Genomic DNA, 17,070 nt, shown 5'->3' on the forward strand with positions numbered 1-17,070 from the left:
CTGTGACAGATATATTAGCTATAGCTCAGTTTAAATTGACATTGTCCCCTGTCAGTAGTGGACACAGTATTCAGAACCACTGTGGAGTTGAAAGTGCAAGAGATAATAATTAGTTACAATTACATGTCATTTAAAATCTTACTTATTTGTTTTTAAAAAATAAAACAAACAAAATATAAACAGCACATTTCAATATTCTATGAAACATTTATGTTGTGAATGGTAGTTTATACAATGTAATGTTAAACCTTTAATGAAGTAACAATATTAACCATATAAGAGAAGGATAAGCTGTCTGGCTATTTTCACTTTAGATTAGAACATAGTTACTGTACTATTATTGTAGTCAGTGACTAGAAATTGTGTACAAAAATTATACCCTTTAGGTTTTGCCTTTTTTTTTAACTACAAACTGCTTTTAGTTTTTTTTTGGAGAGATAAGAGACACAACAGGTAAAAATTAACTAGAATACACTGGTTACAGTATTCAGGCTTTTTAAGTCATTTCGACACTAAACCTACACCAGCATGAAAGAGGCAAGCAGCTTATCAGTGTCCACCTCAGACGCCCGCCGACAGCAGATGTGCACCTGCAGGAGGTCGCGTCTGTCTAGAGCATGACGGATGTGGGGAGACATTGAAAGAGGAAGCAGTTGCTGTTCCGTTGCCACTGCAGAATGAAGGCAGCCGGACCACTGAAGGTAAAATGCCAACATAACTCATAAAAAATCTGAGGTTTGGTATTTGTCTTTAGAGCATTGTGTTCACTGGCAGTTAGGTGAAAGTGAAATGTGTTTGTGTTTGAATGGACTTGATTTGCTAATAATAGGTTTAAAGTGATCTAATGCAAATTCATGAGCGGACCACTTTTGGAAGTTAGCATAGCACATTAGCATCTGTCCATGAACCAAAAAGAAATGATTTTAAACCATAAACACAGAGACTCAGTGTACAAACTAGCTAACTTATATGTATGAACTTTTAGATGTTACTCTACACTTTCATCTACTACATGTCAGAAGCTGATACAGCTTCATTATACGTTTCTACATGTGACAGCTGCAGGTATTCTGAAAAGGTAAATATTTTACACTTAAAACATCCAGCATGTCATCAATGTAATAGGTTAGCAATCTACTTAATTTATAAGATGATAAGATGGTAATTAGCAGCTTTAATATAACAAATAGATCATTGAGTACTTTTGTTATTATTGTTGTAGTAGTTGTAGTGATTGACAAATTACAAAAATGAACATAATGCTGTAATATGCTGACTCAGATCTTAAAATGATTACAAAGCACAGACAGACAGGACAACAACAACAAGGAGAAAGCATTAATAACATAATTAATTTGCAAACATGATGTGTAAAATGGGCTGCACATACTGTAAGAAAGAAAAGAATAATACCTAAGTACAATAAATGCAGTGTCATTTTTTTCACACAGGACGTTCATCAAAATTGTGCTTTTATCGTTTGATCATTCGCAAGTTGGTGGATTGTGAACTGAGTAATGTAAAAAGAGTGAGCCTACATTATAGCTCATGTTTGGGAAACATTTACTTTCATATCCCATGTTTTATTCCCGCGTCAGCTTTTAGTTTAAGCATGAGCTCAGGCCTTTTGCATTTCTCCTTTTCGCTGCTCGACCGTTTCTTTAGTGTAGTTATTATCAGATATGTTTCATCAAGATCCTACCCTAACATAAACCGTACTGTTGTTGTTTATGCAAAACCGGTTATTTTACTACGCATAATTAAGGACTTTACAGTTGTTATAGTTAATATCTCTCGCTTTTATAGCTATAGTTATAGTTGTGCAACTGGTCGTCTGGCCTGTCTGTCAGAAGCTCAGGCTTTTCGAATCTCAACAACATGTGGGAGTGAGGTTGAACTTTTCAGCCATGTTGTGAGTATAGCACGAATTCAGCATGACACACAAGGGTCATGGAAACCTGCAAACCACTGGAAACAGTTGTTTTCTTGTTTGAAACATTTACTTTCCAGTGTTACACTCCAACCACAAACAACAACGATATTGTCCTGAAGCGGCCAATCAGCGTCCGCTCTAACCAGAAAATGTCTGATTATACTTTGGTGGTTATTTGTCATGGCTAAATTTACAACCAACATAAGTGGCAGAAGACCTGAATCAAATGCATGAATTACTGTGGCAACAGTAACGCTTACATTTTTATATTCAACTAAGACGTGTCAAAGTATCGTTATATATGCAGATGTTTAGACCTACAATATGTGACTAGTTAGTTGACATCGTCCAGGATTATTGCAGATTTGATCTTAACTCATATATAACTACATATAACAAACATTTCCAGTCCAGGTCTACCGATATTTCAGGTACAACTAGAGAAACGGACCATGTGGGGAACGTAATTATTCATTTAACCCGTTAATCCACCCTGCCTCATTTTTTGTACATTTTCGGCGTTGTGTTTTTTAAGTCACCAGTAACTAGTTTTGGCCCTAGAAGACCGTGTGTTGATCAGGGTGTGTGTTGTGTTTTTTGGAACAGTACGTCTCCATTTTTGGTTACTCCAGCTCTCTGAACATAAGGAGTACTGGTATATTTTACTAGTAGGTTTTCCAGTCAACCTCAGCAGTGTTAGAAATTGGTGGTGAGGCTGCTGAGCATACTGCAGGCGAAACTGACTGTAGAGTGAATTGAGGGTAGAGTGTTCAGGTAGGAAGGCGCCCCTGACCTCAACGTTCTGTGGACACGTGTCAGAGCTCTGAACGTGATGCACACGGCGTCTCAAAGAGGGCATAGATACAGACGTTGTGTGATGTCTTCTTTTTCCTTCGCTTACATTAGTGTAGTTACCTACTACACTAATGTGTTTACTACTGTATAAGAATAAACCCTTAGAGTAGTTGCTCCTGTGCTGTGGCCAATGGGATCAAAACAAAACAAACTGCTTCAGCACTTATGCACTTATCTCAAATAAAGGATTGTTTGTAGAAGACACATGTACGCACAACACGGCATCTTTTCCTCATCCTTCAAAAGACAGTTCAACCTCGTCTTACCTCCATCTTTTACATATTTAACTGTAGTTTGGATTCCTGATTCTACACGAGGATTTTGCATCACTTAAGTTGCTTTCTTGTAGCAATATTTATAATAATTTAGTTTAACTCCTATGCCGTCCTCCGAAAATCTCCTTTTTGAGACCCTCATGGTAAAGGAGGTCATGAGGGTGAAATTCTGCAATGTCAGCATTTCATCCTGACATCTGTGTGTGTGTGTGTGTGTGTGTGTGTGTGTGTGTGTGTGTGTGTGTGTGTGTGTGTGTGTGTGTGTGTGTGTGTGTGTGAGAGAGAGAGAGAGAGAGAGACAGAGACAGAGACAGAGAGAAACTGTGTGTGAATCAATAAGAAATCACTGATCATTTCAGGGGTCATAAAAAAAAGTAAATAAATGGTCTCTTGACTTTGTTGTACACGTATACAGATATAACTGTTAGTGTTTGCATATGCAAACCTGGACATTTTTGTTTCAAAATGTTTCGTATATTTCATATGTTCTTTTGTGTTCTCTTTTTTGGTGATGTTGCAGTTTGCACAATTCTCACTTATGAATCAGTTGTTTTAAAAATTATTCAACACGTACACCCAAACAAAATACTTAGATTGATAGGTAGTCACACTTCTTCATAATATAACAAATACAAGAATTTCATGCATCACCCAACAATAGGAAAGGTGCTGAATATGGTGAAATAAGGTCAAAATGTCAAATATCACTACTTTTATACAAATACACAAAGACCATTTATTTACAGTACTCAAGCACCTTGTGATCAGACATCAGACAAAATATATTGATTTTTATGACCCTTGAAAGATTAATTGCTTACCAGGTAGTCAAACACTTCATAATATAACAGGCGAAAAGTTCACAAATTTCATGTATCAACCTACATGAATGTCAAAAAATGTCAAATATAACTACTTTTCTTCAAGATAAAATGCTGACATTGCAGAATGTGTGGTTCTATGATGTAAGTGAGACTTTATTGATTCCCTTGGGGAAATTATTTCCCTGCATTGAACTCATACACACACAAGGAGTAGCAGCGAGCAGCCACATGCTCGGAGAGCTAGTGTGATGTGACTTGCTGAAGGCCACATCTGGTGGGATCAGCTAGGTTTGAACAGGAAGCCTCCTGCTTCCCAGAACAACACTCTACTCCCTGAGCCACCAGGTCACAAATAGTAATGAGAGAGATTAAAACAGATTGTTTACATTGAGGTCTATGGGGCACCTTTGGCCATGAGGGTCTCCAGAGGGGGTATCTAAAAATTCTAATGCAATCAAATCAATTTTGATGTTAATCTTTGACATATCCAAGTCTCTAATCACCACCAAAACTCCACAATGTCAACAATGAGTTTATTTTGGAATAATCTACTGGTGTAGTGTTAAGGTAATGGAGTGCTTGACAGAACTTGTATAACTTACTGCCTTAATTAAACCAATAATAAGATGCCTGTGGAATACAGTCTAAAAGATTATGTGCACTTAATGATCAGCGTCTGTACTGTTTGTTTTCAAAAATGACTGCCTCCATATGTTTAATGGTATAAGTTGTACTAGAAACGAACTAAACCTGATCCACTTCATTTATCTAACTCATATATAATGCGGATTATGTGTCCTTCTTCCCGATCGCTTACATTGGCAGCGAGTTATGAGGGACGGGTGTTTTATTGGCCACAATAATAATGAGATGATTGCAGTGAATTGCATCAGAGCTTCGATGGGCATCTTTCAAGGCAGACCACACAGAGGAAGGCTATTTACTGCCTTTTGCATCAAGTCCATCACAAAAACATATGAGATGTTCAAGAGTATTTAACTGAATTGAGTGAACTAAAAAGCCAGCGTGTGAGAAACAGGTAATTCAGCACGTGGTCTGAGGAATATGAGCGTTCTTCTTCTGGTGTGTGGTGCTTCTTAAACAGCAGCTTATGTGGGTGTAATACAAGACGCAAACTTGTGTTTCAGTTTTGTTTCGGCCAACCACATCCTGTGATTCACACTGCCTTGTTAACAGGAAACCAGTAGCTACTTTAACCATGAAAGAGTGAACGCTTGCCGATTGCTGACCAGGGATGACCAGGTTGATTTAATCTGCACAGAAACGCCACTTAAAAACAAATGAGACAGGAGCTGGTTGGTACTCATCAGCCAAGCACTACGACAACTGTTGTTACCGCTGAGACTCACTGTCGTGTAACACATGGTCATTTGTGTTGTTTAGGCATGATTGGAAACTCCAGTCTGCTGGCTGCAGTCCTGACTGTTGCATCAGTGGTGTCAATAAGTCTGCTGTCGCTTCTGTGTCTACGCTGCAAACGGAAATCCAGTAAGTCTATCGGGGAGATAAGAACAACTGAGGCGTGTGTTTTCTTTTGTGATCTTAGCTACTACAGTGTTTTTAAATCTTAGCATGAGAAATACAGTTAGTCGCGGAAGAAACCCAAAAGGACCAGTTCCACCTTTCTCTTATTTCACTCACCAGTAGTTTGATGCCACATGTCTGACCTAAATATGAAAACACCATCAGCAGCCGTCTAAGTTAGCACAAGGAGAGTTTTCCCTATTACACATGGCTTTCTACATTTTAAATAGATAATATAGTACCACTCGTGATTTTACTATGATTTTATGTAATTCCAAATAGTCATAAATGAATAGGACGTTGCAGGGCTGTGACATCAGTCCCCATAAATGATTTTCTCTGGATAACTGGTTGGATTAAAATGGTTTTACCTAATGATCAGTGTCTGTACTGCGTTCAACCACATTTATGCTTGAAATCACTATAAATATGGTTATATTATAGTTAATGTATTTTAAATGATTATTTATCAAGTAATTATTGAAGAAGCCTGTTCATCACATACAGTGACAATAATCATGGCTGGCAGCATTATAGGAAAACCTGTCTGAAGCTTGGAAACAATAAAGCTTGAGGAATCGTAATACGGATAATGATTATGTACATGTGAAAGATGAATCATGCAGAGAGTAACAGGAGCATGGATGATGCTTATCAACTCTTAAGTTTGTCATCATTGTGAACCAAAACTTTTCAATGTGATAAACTGGTCGTTTCGGACAATATATAAAGCTCTGTTTCTTTCTTGCAGAGATCATACATGAGGAAACTCAGATATACGACCCTCAGACATTGTGAGTACTCTACTACTACTACACCTCTGTTTGAGAGGACAACACTGTACTCCTCGATTTGCTGTAACTCCCGAACTCTGTGACAAAGGTGAAATATGCAAATAAATAAATAACAGCGCACCATTCTGTTGACAGCCAACGTGGGGGAAGTGTGTTTGCTGTGATGCAATCAAAAACAGGTAAAATAAGACCCCATCTTTTGTTCATCACAGGCTTAGTACATTCAGCATTTACTTTATATTTAACTAACTTGGAACCTTTATTTTCAGTCACCAGATCCAATCACATAACTTCAACCACAATGTATGTATATAACATTAAACATTCGTTTGTCTTATGTAATTTCATCCTAGAATTACAGTACAGTACAATTAACTGTACTGTACTAAAGAGGAAGGAAGGAATTTCTGGTAGAAAACATAAACTATAAAATGAATCATCTTTATTTATTTATGAGGCCTTTAAGACTTTTACCAGGGCAGAAACAAATAATTCTTCTTTAATTGCATAGTGGTACAGAGAGAGAGGATCACTACTAATTAACCCTCATTTAGATGCTCAGTAGCTATAAAATGTAAATTAGCTTCTAGTCTCTGGGTCATCTTCATATAATGACAGGCAGTGGAACAGTTCTTATTAAAATATATTAGTGGCTAAGTTAATATAAAGATACATCATAGGTCATACACAATGTGAATATGGAGTTCAGGAACCAGAGTAAACCTTAAATATAAGTCCACAGTGTAGTTCTCATGAGTCATTGTTGCTAATACTGATATGTGTGTATGTATGTCTCAAACTATTTTCGAGGTGTTAATTTCATAGTCAGAACAGAGCAAGTTACTGACAACCCATACACAAACAAATACAAACTAAATAATACTGCTATAATACTGTGTTTTACAGTGAAACATATGAGGAGGAATTTTCACCAAGTAAGCGCTTTTTATTTCTTGCAGGTTTTCAGTCAGAATAAAAGATGACGTATTAAACAGCAAAGGTTCCTGTTAGGGTTTATATTTAACCACCATGTGTTACAGGTCCCACTGATGAGCAGTCAGATTATGAAAATATCACAGATGGTGGGTATATGCATAACACACATCCAAAAATATGAATTACATTATTTAATAACTTTTGGCGAAATATATTTGAAAAGTACAAAGAACTGCATGAATTCTGTCACTGGTCTTTCACATCCTGTGTTGCAGCAGCTGAAATAGAAACAAATGCAGAACATACATATGTGTAAGTGTTACTGCCCTCCTTGTTCTTTTCCTCACGACATATCATCAAATAAAAAGCCATGTAATCATCCGTTCATTTACATCTAGCTAACAAACGTGTACTGTTTTACAGAGACCCACTGCCTGCTCAACTGTATGTAAATGAAGAAACCCCAGAGAGAATAACTGGTGAGCATTTTACTGGTTCATCTCTACTATGTTTACTATATTTTATTGATCTCTCCCGCTTTATCTGGTTTGATCTTAATTCATTGTGTTTTTACATAGGTGATGAACAGAATACAGACGTCTATGCCAATATTTTCACGTCACTGTCAATAAAAGAAGGTATGTCTGGCGATTTGTATCAAAGCAACTCATGTTTATGATGCATCACACACTGATGCTGAAATCACTGTTTCACCAAACAGATGACGACGACTATGAGAACTCAGAGTTCTGGGAACAGTGTGTACAGAAGCCAGAAAAAGAACAAGACGAGGATGGTTAGTGACTGTTCACGATGGATCTATCTGTTAAAAAACATGTTGAGAGTGCATTCTTATAGGTTAGTTATAGGGTGGTTGGTTGTATAACAAGATGTTGGTCTGTGGTCAAGTGTTTGGTTTAACAAGGCGCTTCCTTCTGTGTGTGCACTGAGCAGAAGAAAATGTAGAGCTGTTCAGGAGCCACGGTTTATCAGAGCAGTGCAGCGTATCCATACTATACCACTGATTTATAACCTGTTCTGCATGTGTCTAATCATCTGCATTGTTTGTCTACAGATGAGCCAGATTACGTGAATGAGAATGGGGAGTGCGCCTGACGAGGCCCAACAGAGAACATCAGTGAACGGCCAGGACACTGTGGCATCGGTTGTGCTGAACTGAAGTACCAACGGTTTATTTCTGTTATGTGTGATGTGCAAATGATGTGGACAGCTGCGTGAATAAATACTGGTAGACCTTGAATGTGTTGTATCTATGATGCCATCTAGTGGTAAAATGTGCAGGACAATTGCAGCAGTTGTGTTAGCGCTTGGGAGAAATACTAGAAAATGTTGAGATTTAAGCAATCAGATATTCTCTAATTTAAATACTGTGCAAAAGGTATTGGTGGCATCTACCAGAGATCTTCTACAGCTTACACACAGACATATTATTGTAGTGCAGTATAAAATCTTATGCATCAATAGCCACTAAATCCATTCCCACTTCTGGATCTCTGTACTTTGCAACTCTGGAGATGTAACAGGTCATTTTGACTCTGTCTACTAGACACAGATCAGCAGTAAGTGGGTGATTTTGTTGTCTGAATAAATGCATGTGAATGAGTTTAAAACTGATGTGAATATATAACTGATTACATTCATACTTCATTAATTTATTCTACACACCTCAGCACCTGCGCAAACATTGAGTAATTAAAATGGTTCATTTAAAGCGTGTCCTGTGATTTGATAGGGGACTACTTTATTACACAAAATGAGTAATACAAACTCCAAACAACATAAAAACTGTAAGAGAAACAGTTTACACTGGAAGAATTTTATTAACCTGAACAGATCAACTGACGCCGACTTGTCAGTCTGACGCTGCTCAGAGTCCACCAGCCAGAGAACACAGATGACCAGTCGATGTAAGTGTGGACAGACAAAACATAAACCGTTACACACACACACACACCACGTTAACCGTTTCTAAATATATATATATATTTAATATGTACTGTATGTAGACACATTATCGAGGGTTGTGTAGTAACATTCCCAGGATAGTTATGCAAAGAGGACAACACAAATTCACCCACATCCACACGAGCCAGCGCTTAAATTTTTTCAGAGGTTGATGCCAACGACTGCTCTTACATAAAAGGGAGAAAACAAGAAAGTGAATGACAGCATTTACACTTGCAGCTCGCGGTTAGGAGATGTTAAGGCTGTAACTTTGGCCGTGTACCAACCATCCAGTGAAAGAAATGCATGATTTGCGCCAAAAATCACCTCCACAAAGCATTTCGTCTTTGCTTGTTGTCAAGTAACGTGTCCCATTGTCAGCACTTCGACCTGACTGGTTTCATCTGCATGTTGAAATAAGGCAGAAGGCTCCATGTTGCACAGACATGTCTGATAAGCAGGTGTGTTTCTTTGCAGGTAAAACAGGGGTCTGGTTGCGATGCTACCCTCCTCCTCTCATACTCTCACACACAGACAAACAGAAGCTGATGGGAGGTTTAGACACTGCTGAGAGCATCCACGCCAGGCAGGACTTTACCTATGGACACAAATGGAAGCATGAAGTCAGCCTTGAAATAAATTGATGAATTTTTTTATCTGTCGTTTTTCTTTTTCTGTCACTCACCCTCCAGCAGCTCCAGGCTGGCACCACCCCCTGTGCTAACATGGCTGACTTTGTCTTCTGTGTCCCACTTGGCGCAGCAGGTGGCAGTGTCACCTCCACCTAGTTACAAACAGGCGCCAATGATACATGATTAGAGGATTAAAAAAAAAAAAAAAAAAAAAAAAAGGTGTCTGTGTTACTGAAATTTAAACAAGAAAGTCTTAAGCATCCCAACAGTAACACACTTGACTGAATCATAGGAAAACAAATTTAGTTCCTCTCCATCCTGTTTTTCTTACCAATGATTGTAATGCAGCCTGACTTGGTCACCTCCACCACTTTATCCATCAGGGTCTTTGTCCCTTTGGCAAAGTTGTCCCATTCAAACACACCAACTGGACCGTTCCATACGATCTGCTTGGCCCTAGCCACCGCATCTGTGTTGGCCTTAGAGCTTTCTGGTCCGCAGTCCAAGCCCTGCAGGAAAGGTTAATGAAAAATTCTAAACAACAGAGGCAACAATTCAAGAAACCTTCACGTTAGTGTGTTCATTTGATGATTTATTCAGTGTCTTTTCTCACCATCCAGCCAGAGGGGATTCCATCAGCAACGGTTGCAGTGCCAGTAGCAGCTTTCTCATCAAACTTTTCAGCAGTGATAAAGTCGACAGGCAGTGTGATCTTGACGCCGTTCTTCTCAGCTTTGGCCATCAGGTCTTTGACGATGCCTGCTCCCTCCTCGTCAAACAGGGAGTTACCGATCTAAAACAAGGGAAAAGTGAAACTACTGTAAATGGATGTTCAAACCTACACAGCAAAGCACAGAAATGTTCAACCTATTCTTTCGCAATATACTGTGACTGAGATCAATTGTATCACGCCAAGCTCCTGCTTCCACTTGTTCTAGAATGTTCACAATGTGAAGTGATGCAAAAACATATTTTGCCTGGCTCTTCAAATGTATCTTAGTTCCAACATCCACCAGCTAAATCTAAATCAGACAGATGAACACTTTGTGTGATGAGGCAACTGAGAGTTACTGAATGTCGGTGCTGTTCAAACAAACTTGCAAAACAGATTGAGAAGAATAGGCACGACCAAAGATTGACCCTGGATAAATTTTTGTGAGTAACAGCCTAGTCTACTAACGTCAGGTAGAGATATCTGTGTCCACAAAGAATAGTGGATTTAGTCTGGATACTCACACGCTTAAAGATTCATAGTTAAATATTATTTAAAAAGGAAGGCTTCGTCCGCTTTTCTCCAGCCCCAACTCTGAGCTAAGGTACCTCAAGCCGTTCACATTTAACCTGTTATTCATGTACAATTTGAAAACTCTTGATCCAGACTAGTGAAAAAGTTAAAGAGGAAAAAAAACAGATTTAGTGTTGTGTGTCCAGTGTTTCAAATCATAGCACGAGTTCAGACTCCGTTTAAACTTTTGGTCATGAACTTGATTCTGAATCTTGGGGCTGTGACGCAAAACAAAGCAGTTTCACAAGTATTTAAACAGCGTCCTCATTCAACAAAAAGTCTAGCAGCTCGATGAGGAGAACACACAGAGCAGCAACTACAATGAACTTGTGAAACACTTGAAATTCAATACTACAGTCTACTGGTTATGCATAAGTTACTATAAGATGATTAATTCATTAGGTGCATTAAGTTCTGTCATCTTCCTCACCTCCATGTTGTTGAGGACTTTGAGGAAGGTGAAGGCCATGCCGCCACCAATGATCATCTCATCGACCTTATCCAGCAGGTTGTTGATCAACTGGATCTTATCTTTCACCTTTGCTCTGAAGCACAGACAGAGAAAAACTACTCAGGGGAGACACAAAGAAGTGGGCTCGCACACGATAGAACAGAAGGGTTTAGCGATATAATTCTAAATCACATTTTGGCTCAAGCATTTCTGATACTTTGCCCTTATTGAGGCTGCATGTAAAGGTAACAATGTCCTGTGTAAAATGCCACAGCTCCTTTGTTCTTCTGATTCCATCAACACAGACAGTACAACAAGACAGTGTGGAAAGAAAAAGCAAACGTGAAAAATTATTTACCACAGTTCCTTAGGATCAAAAGGTGTCAAATTATTAGTCCATTTGAATATAAAGCTATAGTCTTCAGATGTGATTTAGGAGTTTCACAGCTGTCTGAACTCAATCATATTTTTAATACTTATATTTTAGACGCTTCAGCCTTGGTTATCTTTTTATTCTTCCAACTGTGGTGCCAGAGTGTAAATCACTCAGGAAACGATTTGGTGAGCGTCTTATCTACTCTGGCACCAGCTTATTACTCCTATGTCCTGCATCATTACCATAAAACAAACTTTATTTTTTCCATGTAACTCCAGGTATAAAGGCAATACTTCTCTATTTAGATTAAACCAAACAGGTTTACGTGTATGATGATGATTTAAAAAAAAAAAAAAAAAACAATCAACAAACTTGAAAATCTGAAAATGTTCAGGTAATTATTTACTAGGCGGTGGACTAACACCAGATGACATAAGGAGCTTATCTTCTCTCTTCTTTGATTATCAGCTGAATATTTTTAAAAGATGCTCCAGTCTGATGACATGTAAACAATTTTCTAGCCTAATTTCATCTGGAAACCGAGCACTATCCTCTTGTTTTGAATGGTGAAGTATTCAATCAGGTTTTAGTATGGTATATAGCATCAGCTCATACAATTAATGTGATAATTGGTCCTCACCCTCCAAGGATTGCCAAGAAGGGCCTCTGAGGTTTCTCCAGAGCCATGGCAAAGTAGTCAAGTTCCTTCTTCATGAGGAAACCAGCTGCCTTCTGAGGCAGGTTCACGCCCACCATGGAGCTAGGAGAAAGGGATAGGAGGATACACATTAACAAAATCTTGCCACCTGTGAAGGGCTTAGAGATATTTAAGTTCATAACCACCATTGTGTCAGGATGTCCTACTCACCTGTGAGCTCTGTGAGCTGTCCCAAAGGCATCATTTACATATATATCACCCAGTTTGGACAAAGACGCCCTGAAGGAGTCAATCTCTTGCTGGGAGGCCTTGGTCTAAGAGGATAATAAACAAGTAATAGATCAGTGGCTATAATCTACTGTATACAGTATTTTTCTCCTAAATCCTCACATCAAGCTTTTCTGGTTTAGCATTAGTTTGTTGTGAATTAGTTAATAACATAAGAGTCAAAGGTTGTGACTGAGAGACCTAAGTGCAGTAAAAGGTTAAAGTTTATTGTAATCTAAATGTCAGCGACAAGGAGGCTCAGGTTACAGTTTCCTACATTTAGTCTTTGTCCTTTCTGACTTTTTCTATTTGTGCCATCTGTCATGTAGCTTTAGTGTGTTTGTGTTTCTACTACATCTACTAATAAAACATCATTTAATGTCCCTTGCACACTTGGAACTGAAACATTGTTTTTGATTAAACTAAAATAAAGTTGCATGTGTGATATGGTACAGTAAAAAAACCTACACAGGCTGCATACCAAGCAGGGCTCCCAGGACAGGAAAAGAAACAAGTACAGCCTGGGCACCCACTGACCTTCAGGGTAAATGTCAAGCAGGGTCAAAGTAGCAGATCCACTGCAGGCCCCATGACTATTTAGTTGTAAGGAGAAGGATTGGGTGACCTGAATATCAGTGGATAAGTCACACACTGACAACAGACAAAGCCAAATAAAACTAAGTTTGATCCAGCATGCTGAAATGCTTTATATTGTATCATAGTATTTGCAATAGACTGTGTCTATCACAGAACCCACTGCTATGCCATGCCCCTAGTGTTAAACGTTCAGCATGCTGCAACAGTATGCAAAAAGTTCATAAGCGTCCTCTAAAAAGGTGGTGTATGTTAATAATGGCATATTGTAGGACACAGTAATGCTGCGTTACTACTGCACTACTTGACCATGATGTCATACAGTAGGACAGTGATGCAGCTTCTTCAGTGAATGCTGCAGCAGGAGTGACTCTGCATTTTCCAACTCATTACAGGGTGGTTCAACAAAGACGAAGCCCTGACAATGAGTGTCCTCTATTAAAACAGACTCACTTTGTTTCCAGATAGGTCTTTGCCCTTTCCCTCCTCAGCAACATGGAAACGGAGATTCTCCAGCAGGATGACAGATCCAGCAGCAGGGTCGGCACAGGCAGCTTCCACCTCTGCACCCACACAGTCCTTCAAGAAGGTGACTGGCCTAAAGATAATCAGTGAGGAGGTTTATTGATGCTTTGAAATCCTGAGCAATATCCACAGGTATAACTAAATCAACAAGGACACCCTATTACATATTTGAATTTGTAGAAAAAAAAACAACAGGTTAACAGAAAACAAACCAGTCCCTCAGTTCACAAACTCACTTTCCCAAGAGGGTTTGGAGCTCAGCAGCGACAGGCTCTAGGGAATATTTCTCAGGCATGGCATTTCCATCAGGGCGGCCCAGGTGGCTCATCAGAACAACAGCCTTGGCTCCGTTGTCCAGACAGTACTGGATGGTGGGAACTGCTGCCTTAATCCTGAAGAAGAGCAAGCAAGAAGCTGTATATTGAATCCATTTTACCGCAGAGACTACTTTTGAGGACACTAAATACTAAATCATTAGAATATATTACCAATTTGGCTTATTAAAAACATGAAGGTTTTTAGATTATTTATTAATTAATTTATTTATTAGATTATTTTATAACAAACAGAAAATATGGAAATAAAAGAGAGACAGTTTACCTCTGGTTGTTTGTGATCTGCTTGCCCTTCATTGGAACATTGAAGTCAACCCTAAAAAAGGAAAAACTTAATTATTGCAAAAAATAATTACCTAAATAATAAAAAAGAAAAGGTATCTTGTTCATTATCAAGGGTTTTATTGACTTTTCAACCCACATCTACTCCGCAGATGTGAATAAGGTTGACAGCATCCGTGTATAATGATATTATTATTCAAATGTAAAAAGTAAAGCTACATTTCAAATTGATTGTTCTTGCGTCATGGTGTCTGTATGATTACTGGACATCCAGCACATAAGGAGAGAAAATAAAAACAGCCTGCATATGCCTCATACAGTAAACTTGCAAATACGTAAAACAGCTACAGCCATGCGATGAATATTCCTTGATCATTGAAACGCTCAGGTTTGTCTGGTGACTGGTTCTTTCAATAATTAAACTGTTCAACTCATTCAGACCACAGCCCTTTGTGTGTGTGCACCCCGGCAGCTTATAGGTCCACACTGCATCCCTCTTATCAGTTACATAATACCTCCTCTCTCTGTCTGAACACCTGGCAAGACACGTGGTTACATGCTACAACAGCAACAATCCACTGTCCCATTATAGCCCAGCTGTCAGCATTTCACAGGATCACTGAGGGATGTTGATAAAGTAGAAACAAAACTGCAGCACAAAAATATGAATAATAAAAAAGGTCAGCTCACTTACACTGAGGGTCAGGATACTAATGAAGATTACCGAGTGTGGCTAGACCACGTGGCGAGCTTACACAATCTTCCTCCTGTCATTTTCACCATTTCATTTTCAACCTTAAAATAAACTAAGCAACTTCTGTCTTTAGAAAGTGTTTGCAATACTTTAAGGTTGCAACAGTGAGTAACTAAACAATTAAAAGTCTAACTATGGAAGCTGCCACTACAGGAAGTCAGTTTGTGGTCTCTTCTGAACTTGATTTCAGAGGCGAAGTACTGCTCTGGGTCCTCCCCTTTTTCTAGGTTCCGGCAAGCAGGGTCTACCCTGCATGCTGCTTTCATATGGAAGTTTGCAGTCACTAAATGGCATGCTATGACAAGCCCTGGGTATGATAAAAGTAGGCCTCATATCAGTTGTAACAGCTTAGCTCACTTATAGTTTATACTGAAATTAAAATGTGACCTTTTAACAATCAGAAATGCAGGCTAGTGGCTCCTGCAACAGATGAACCTTGTCCTTAGCTGCCTGCTGTGGCACCACTAGGCAGAGCAAACCAAAATGGCCCTCTGACATTTCCAGAGGGTGTCAGTTTCATGCGTACGTCTGTCTCCAGTGGTCTTTGGTCAGTTTGCAGAAAAATCTGGTGAGTAAATTGCACAATTGCAACAGCACTGTTGAAAAAATTAAAACCTGAATTTCTTTGGGTCAAAATGAGCCTTTTATTAATGAAAAATGTCCCAAAGCATTGTCATCCATCTTCTAGTTTTATAAGCTTTATTGTTTTACTATATATTCGCAGGGTTTGGGCATATACTACTTTTTAAACCTTGGTCAAGGTCGCTTTATTCCATCACAGGAGAGCAATTATTATTATTATAATTTCTACGTTTATTGTCATTAAAACCCATTAATTGACACATAAAAATATTAATTCAAACGATGATTTTGTTAAAATGGCCATTTATTAGATTTTTACTTACTTACTCGCTTACTTGTTACTGTAATATATTCTAACGGAGTCATTTCAACATCATGCTATGATGCAGAGGGCTTCATCCATGTAGCATCGCCTCACAGGCACGTACTGTAACAGGGATGGGGGAACGTGACTAACATTTCACTTCCTGCTCTCATTTCAGTGCTCTGAACTGATTGAAACACCGTTAACCACCACTTCAATGCCTCTATATTGGTACAGCTGTCCTACCTGACATTTTGTTACGACTGAAAGGACATAGGGGCCATAAAACGTCACAGAGCCAGCTGACGAAAAATACTCCGATTTCCGATTAGCTGTCTACGACGAGCGATGCTAATGTTAGGCGATAAACGCTCACCTCATAATTACCCGCTTCCCCTTGACGTCCACCTTGTCCAGGGTAAGTTTGTTAGACAGAGACATGTTGCTGGGTTTGCTGCTTGGTTCTTGCGCCTTCCTGGATGAATCTCCTCCGCCTCCTCTGGCTGACGGCTAGTGAATGTCAGCAGTGACCTTAGCGCAGCACTGAATGACAGCCTATGGGCGGGGTCAAAAGCACTTACCCGCTGTTGATTGGCTAAAGCTGCACACGAACATTTTTTTAATTGGGTTGTTATACTGTCTGTTCATTGACGTCACCAGCTTTAATAAAACTTTATTCAAACTAACCAAAGAAAACAACCATTACATCCTATATTGTAGCGCGTTTTTTCAGACGTAGGATTCTGTTATAAATGGAATACCAGTATACTTCCAGCGTAGATGCTGAAAGTATTTATTATACATCGATTTCATCTTACTTACTACAGTACAAGCACCAGAAAGTAAGTCACCTAACAGATTTATTTACGTTTTAGTTAGAAGTAAAATTTGATATTGA

General features: G+C 38.8%; 2 protein-coding genes across 2 annotated transcripts; one reads left to right on the forward strand and one right to left on the reverse strand.

Annotated features, from left to right (window-relative positions):
- The first annotated feature begins 5,179 nt into the window (after nucleotides 1–5,179).
- Nucleotides 5,180–8,793, forward strand: si:dkey-183i3.6 (LAT2 domain-containing protein). Its single transcript, XM_041073762.2, has 12 exons — nucleotides 5,180–5,203; nucleotides 5,292–5,396; nucleotides 6,184–6,226; nucleotides 6,362–6,405; nucleotides 6,496–6,529; nucleotides 7,133–7,161; nucleotides 7,267–7,308; nucleotides 7,438–7,474; nucleotides 7,586–7,641; nucleotides 7,741–7,800; nucleotides 7,884–7,958; nucleotides 8,238–8,793. The coding sequence occupies exons 2-12, from the start codon at nucleotides 5,294–5,296 to the stop codon at nucleotides 8,276–8,278; spliced, it is 564 nt and encodes a 187-aa protein (XP_040929696.1). The 5' UTR covers nucleotides 5,180–5,203; nucleotides 5,292–5,293; the 3' UTR covers nucleotides 8,279–8,793.
- A 190-nt stretch (nucleotides 8,794–8,983) lies between these two features.
- Nucleotides 8,984–16,707, reverse strand: pgk1 (phosphoglycerate kinase 1). The gene is made up of 11 exons (XM_029173781.3): nucleotides 16,549–16,707; nucleotides 14,516–14,566; nucleotides 14,152–14,307; nucleotides 13,844–13,988; nucleotides 12,740–12,843; nucleotides 12,512–12,631; nucleotides 11,475–11,589; nucleotides 10,373–10,552; nucleotides 10,091–10,268; nucleotides 9,813–9,911; nucleotides 8,984–9,725 (listed from the first exon to the last, which is right to left on the reverse strand). Exons 1-11 carry the CDS (start codon nucleotides 16,611–16,613, stop codon nucleotides 9,685–9,687), a joined length of 1,254 nt encoding a protein of 417 aa, XP_029029614.1. The 5' UTR covers nucleotides 16,614–16,707; the 3' UTR covers nucleotides 8,984–9,684.
- Between the last annotated feature and the right edge of the window lie 363 nt (nucleotides 16,708–17,070).

Source organism: Betta splendens, chromosome 14 (genome assembly GCF_900634795.4).
Source record: "Betta splendens chromosome 14, fBetSpl5.4, whole genome shotgun sequence".
In the NCBI taxonomy this organism is placed as follows: Eukaryota; Metazoa; Chordata; class Actinopteri; order Anabantiformes; family Osphronemidae; genus Betta; species Betta splendens.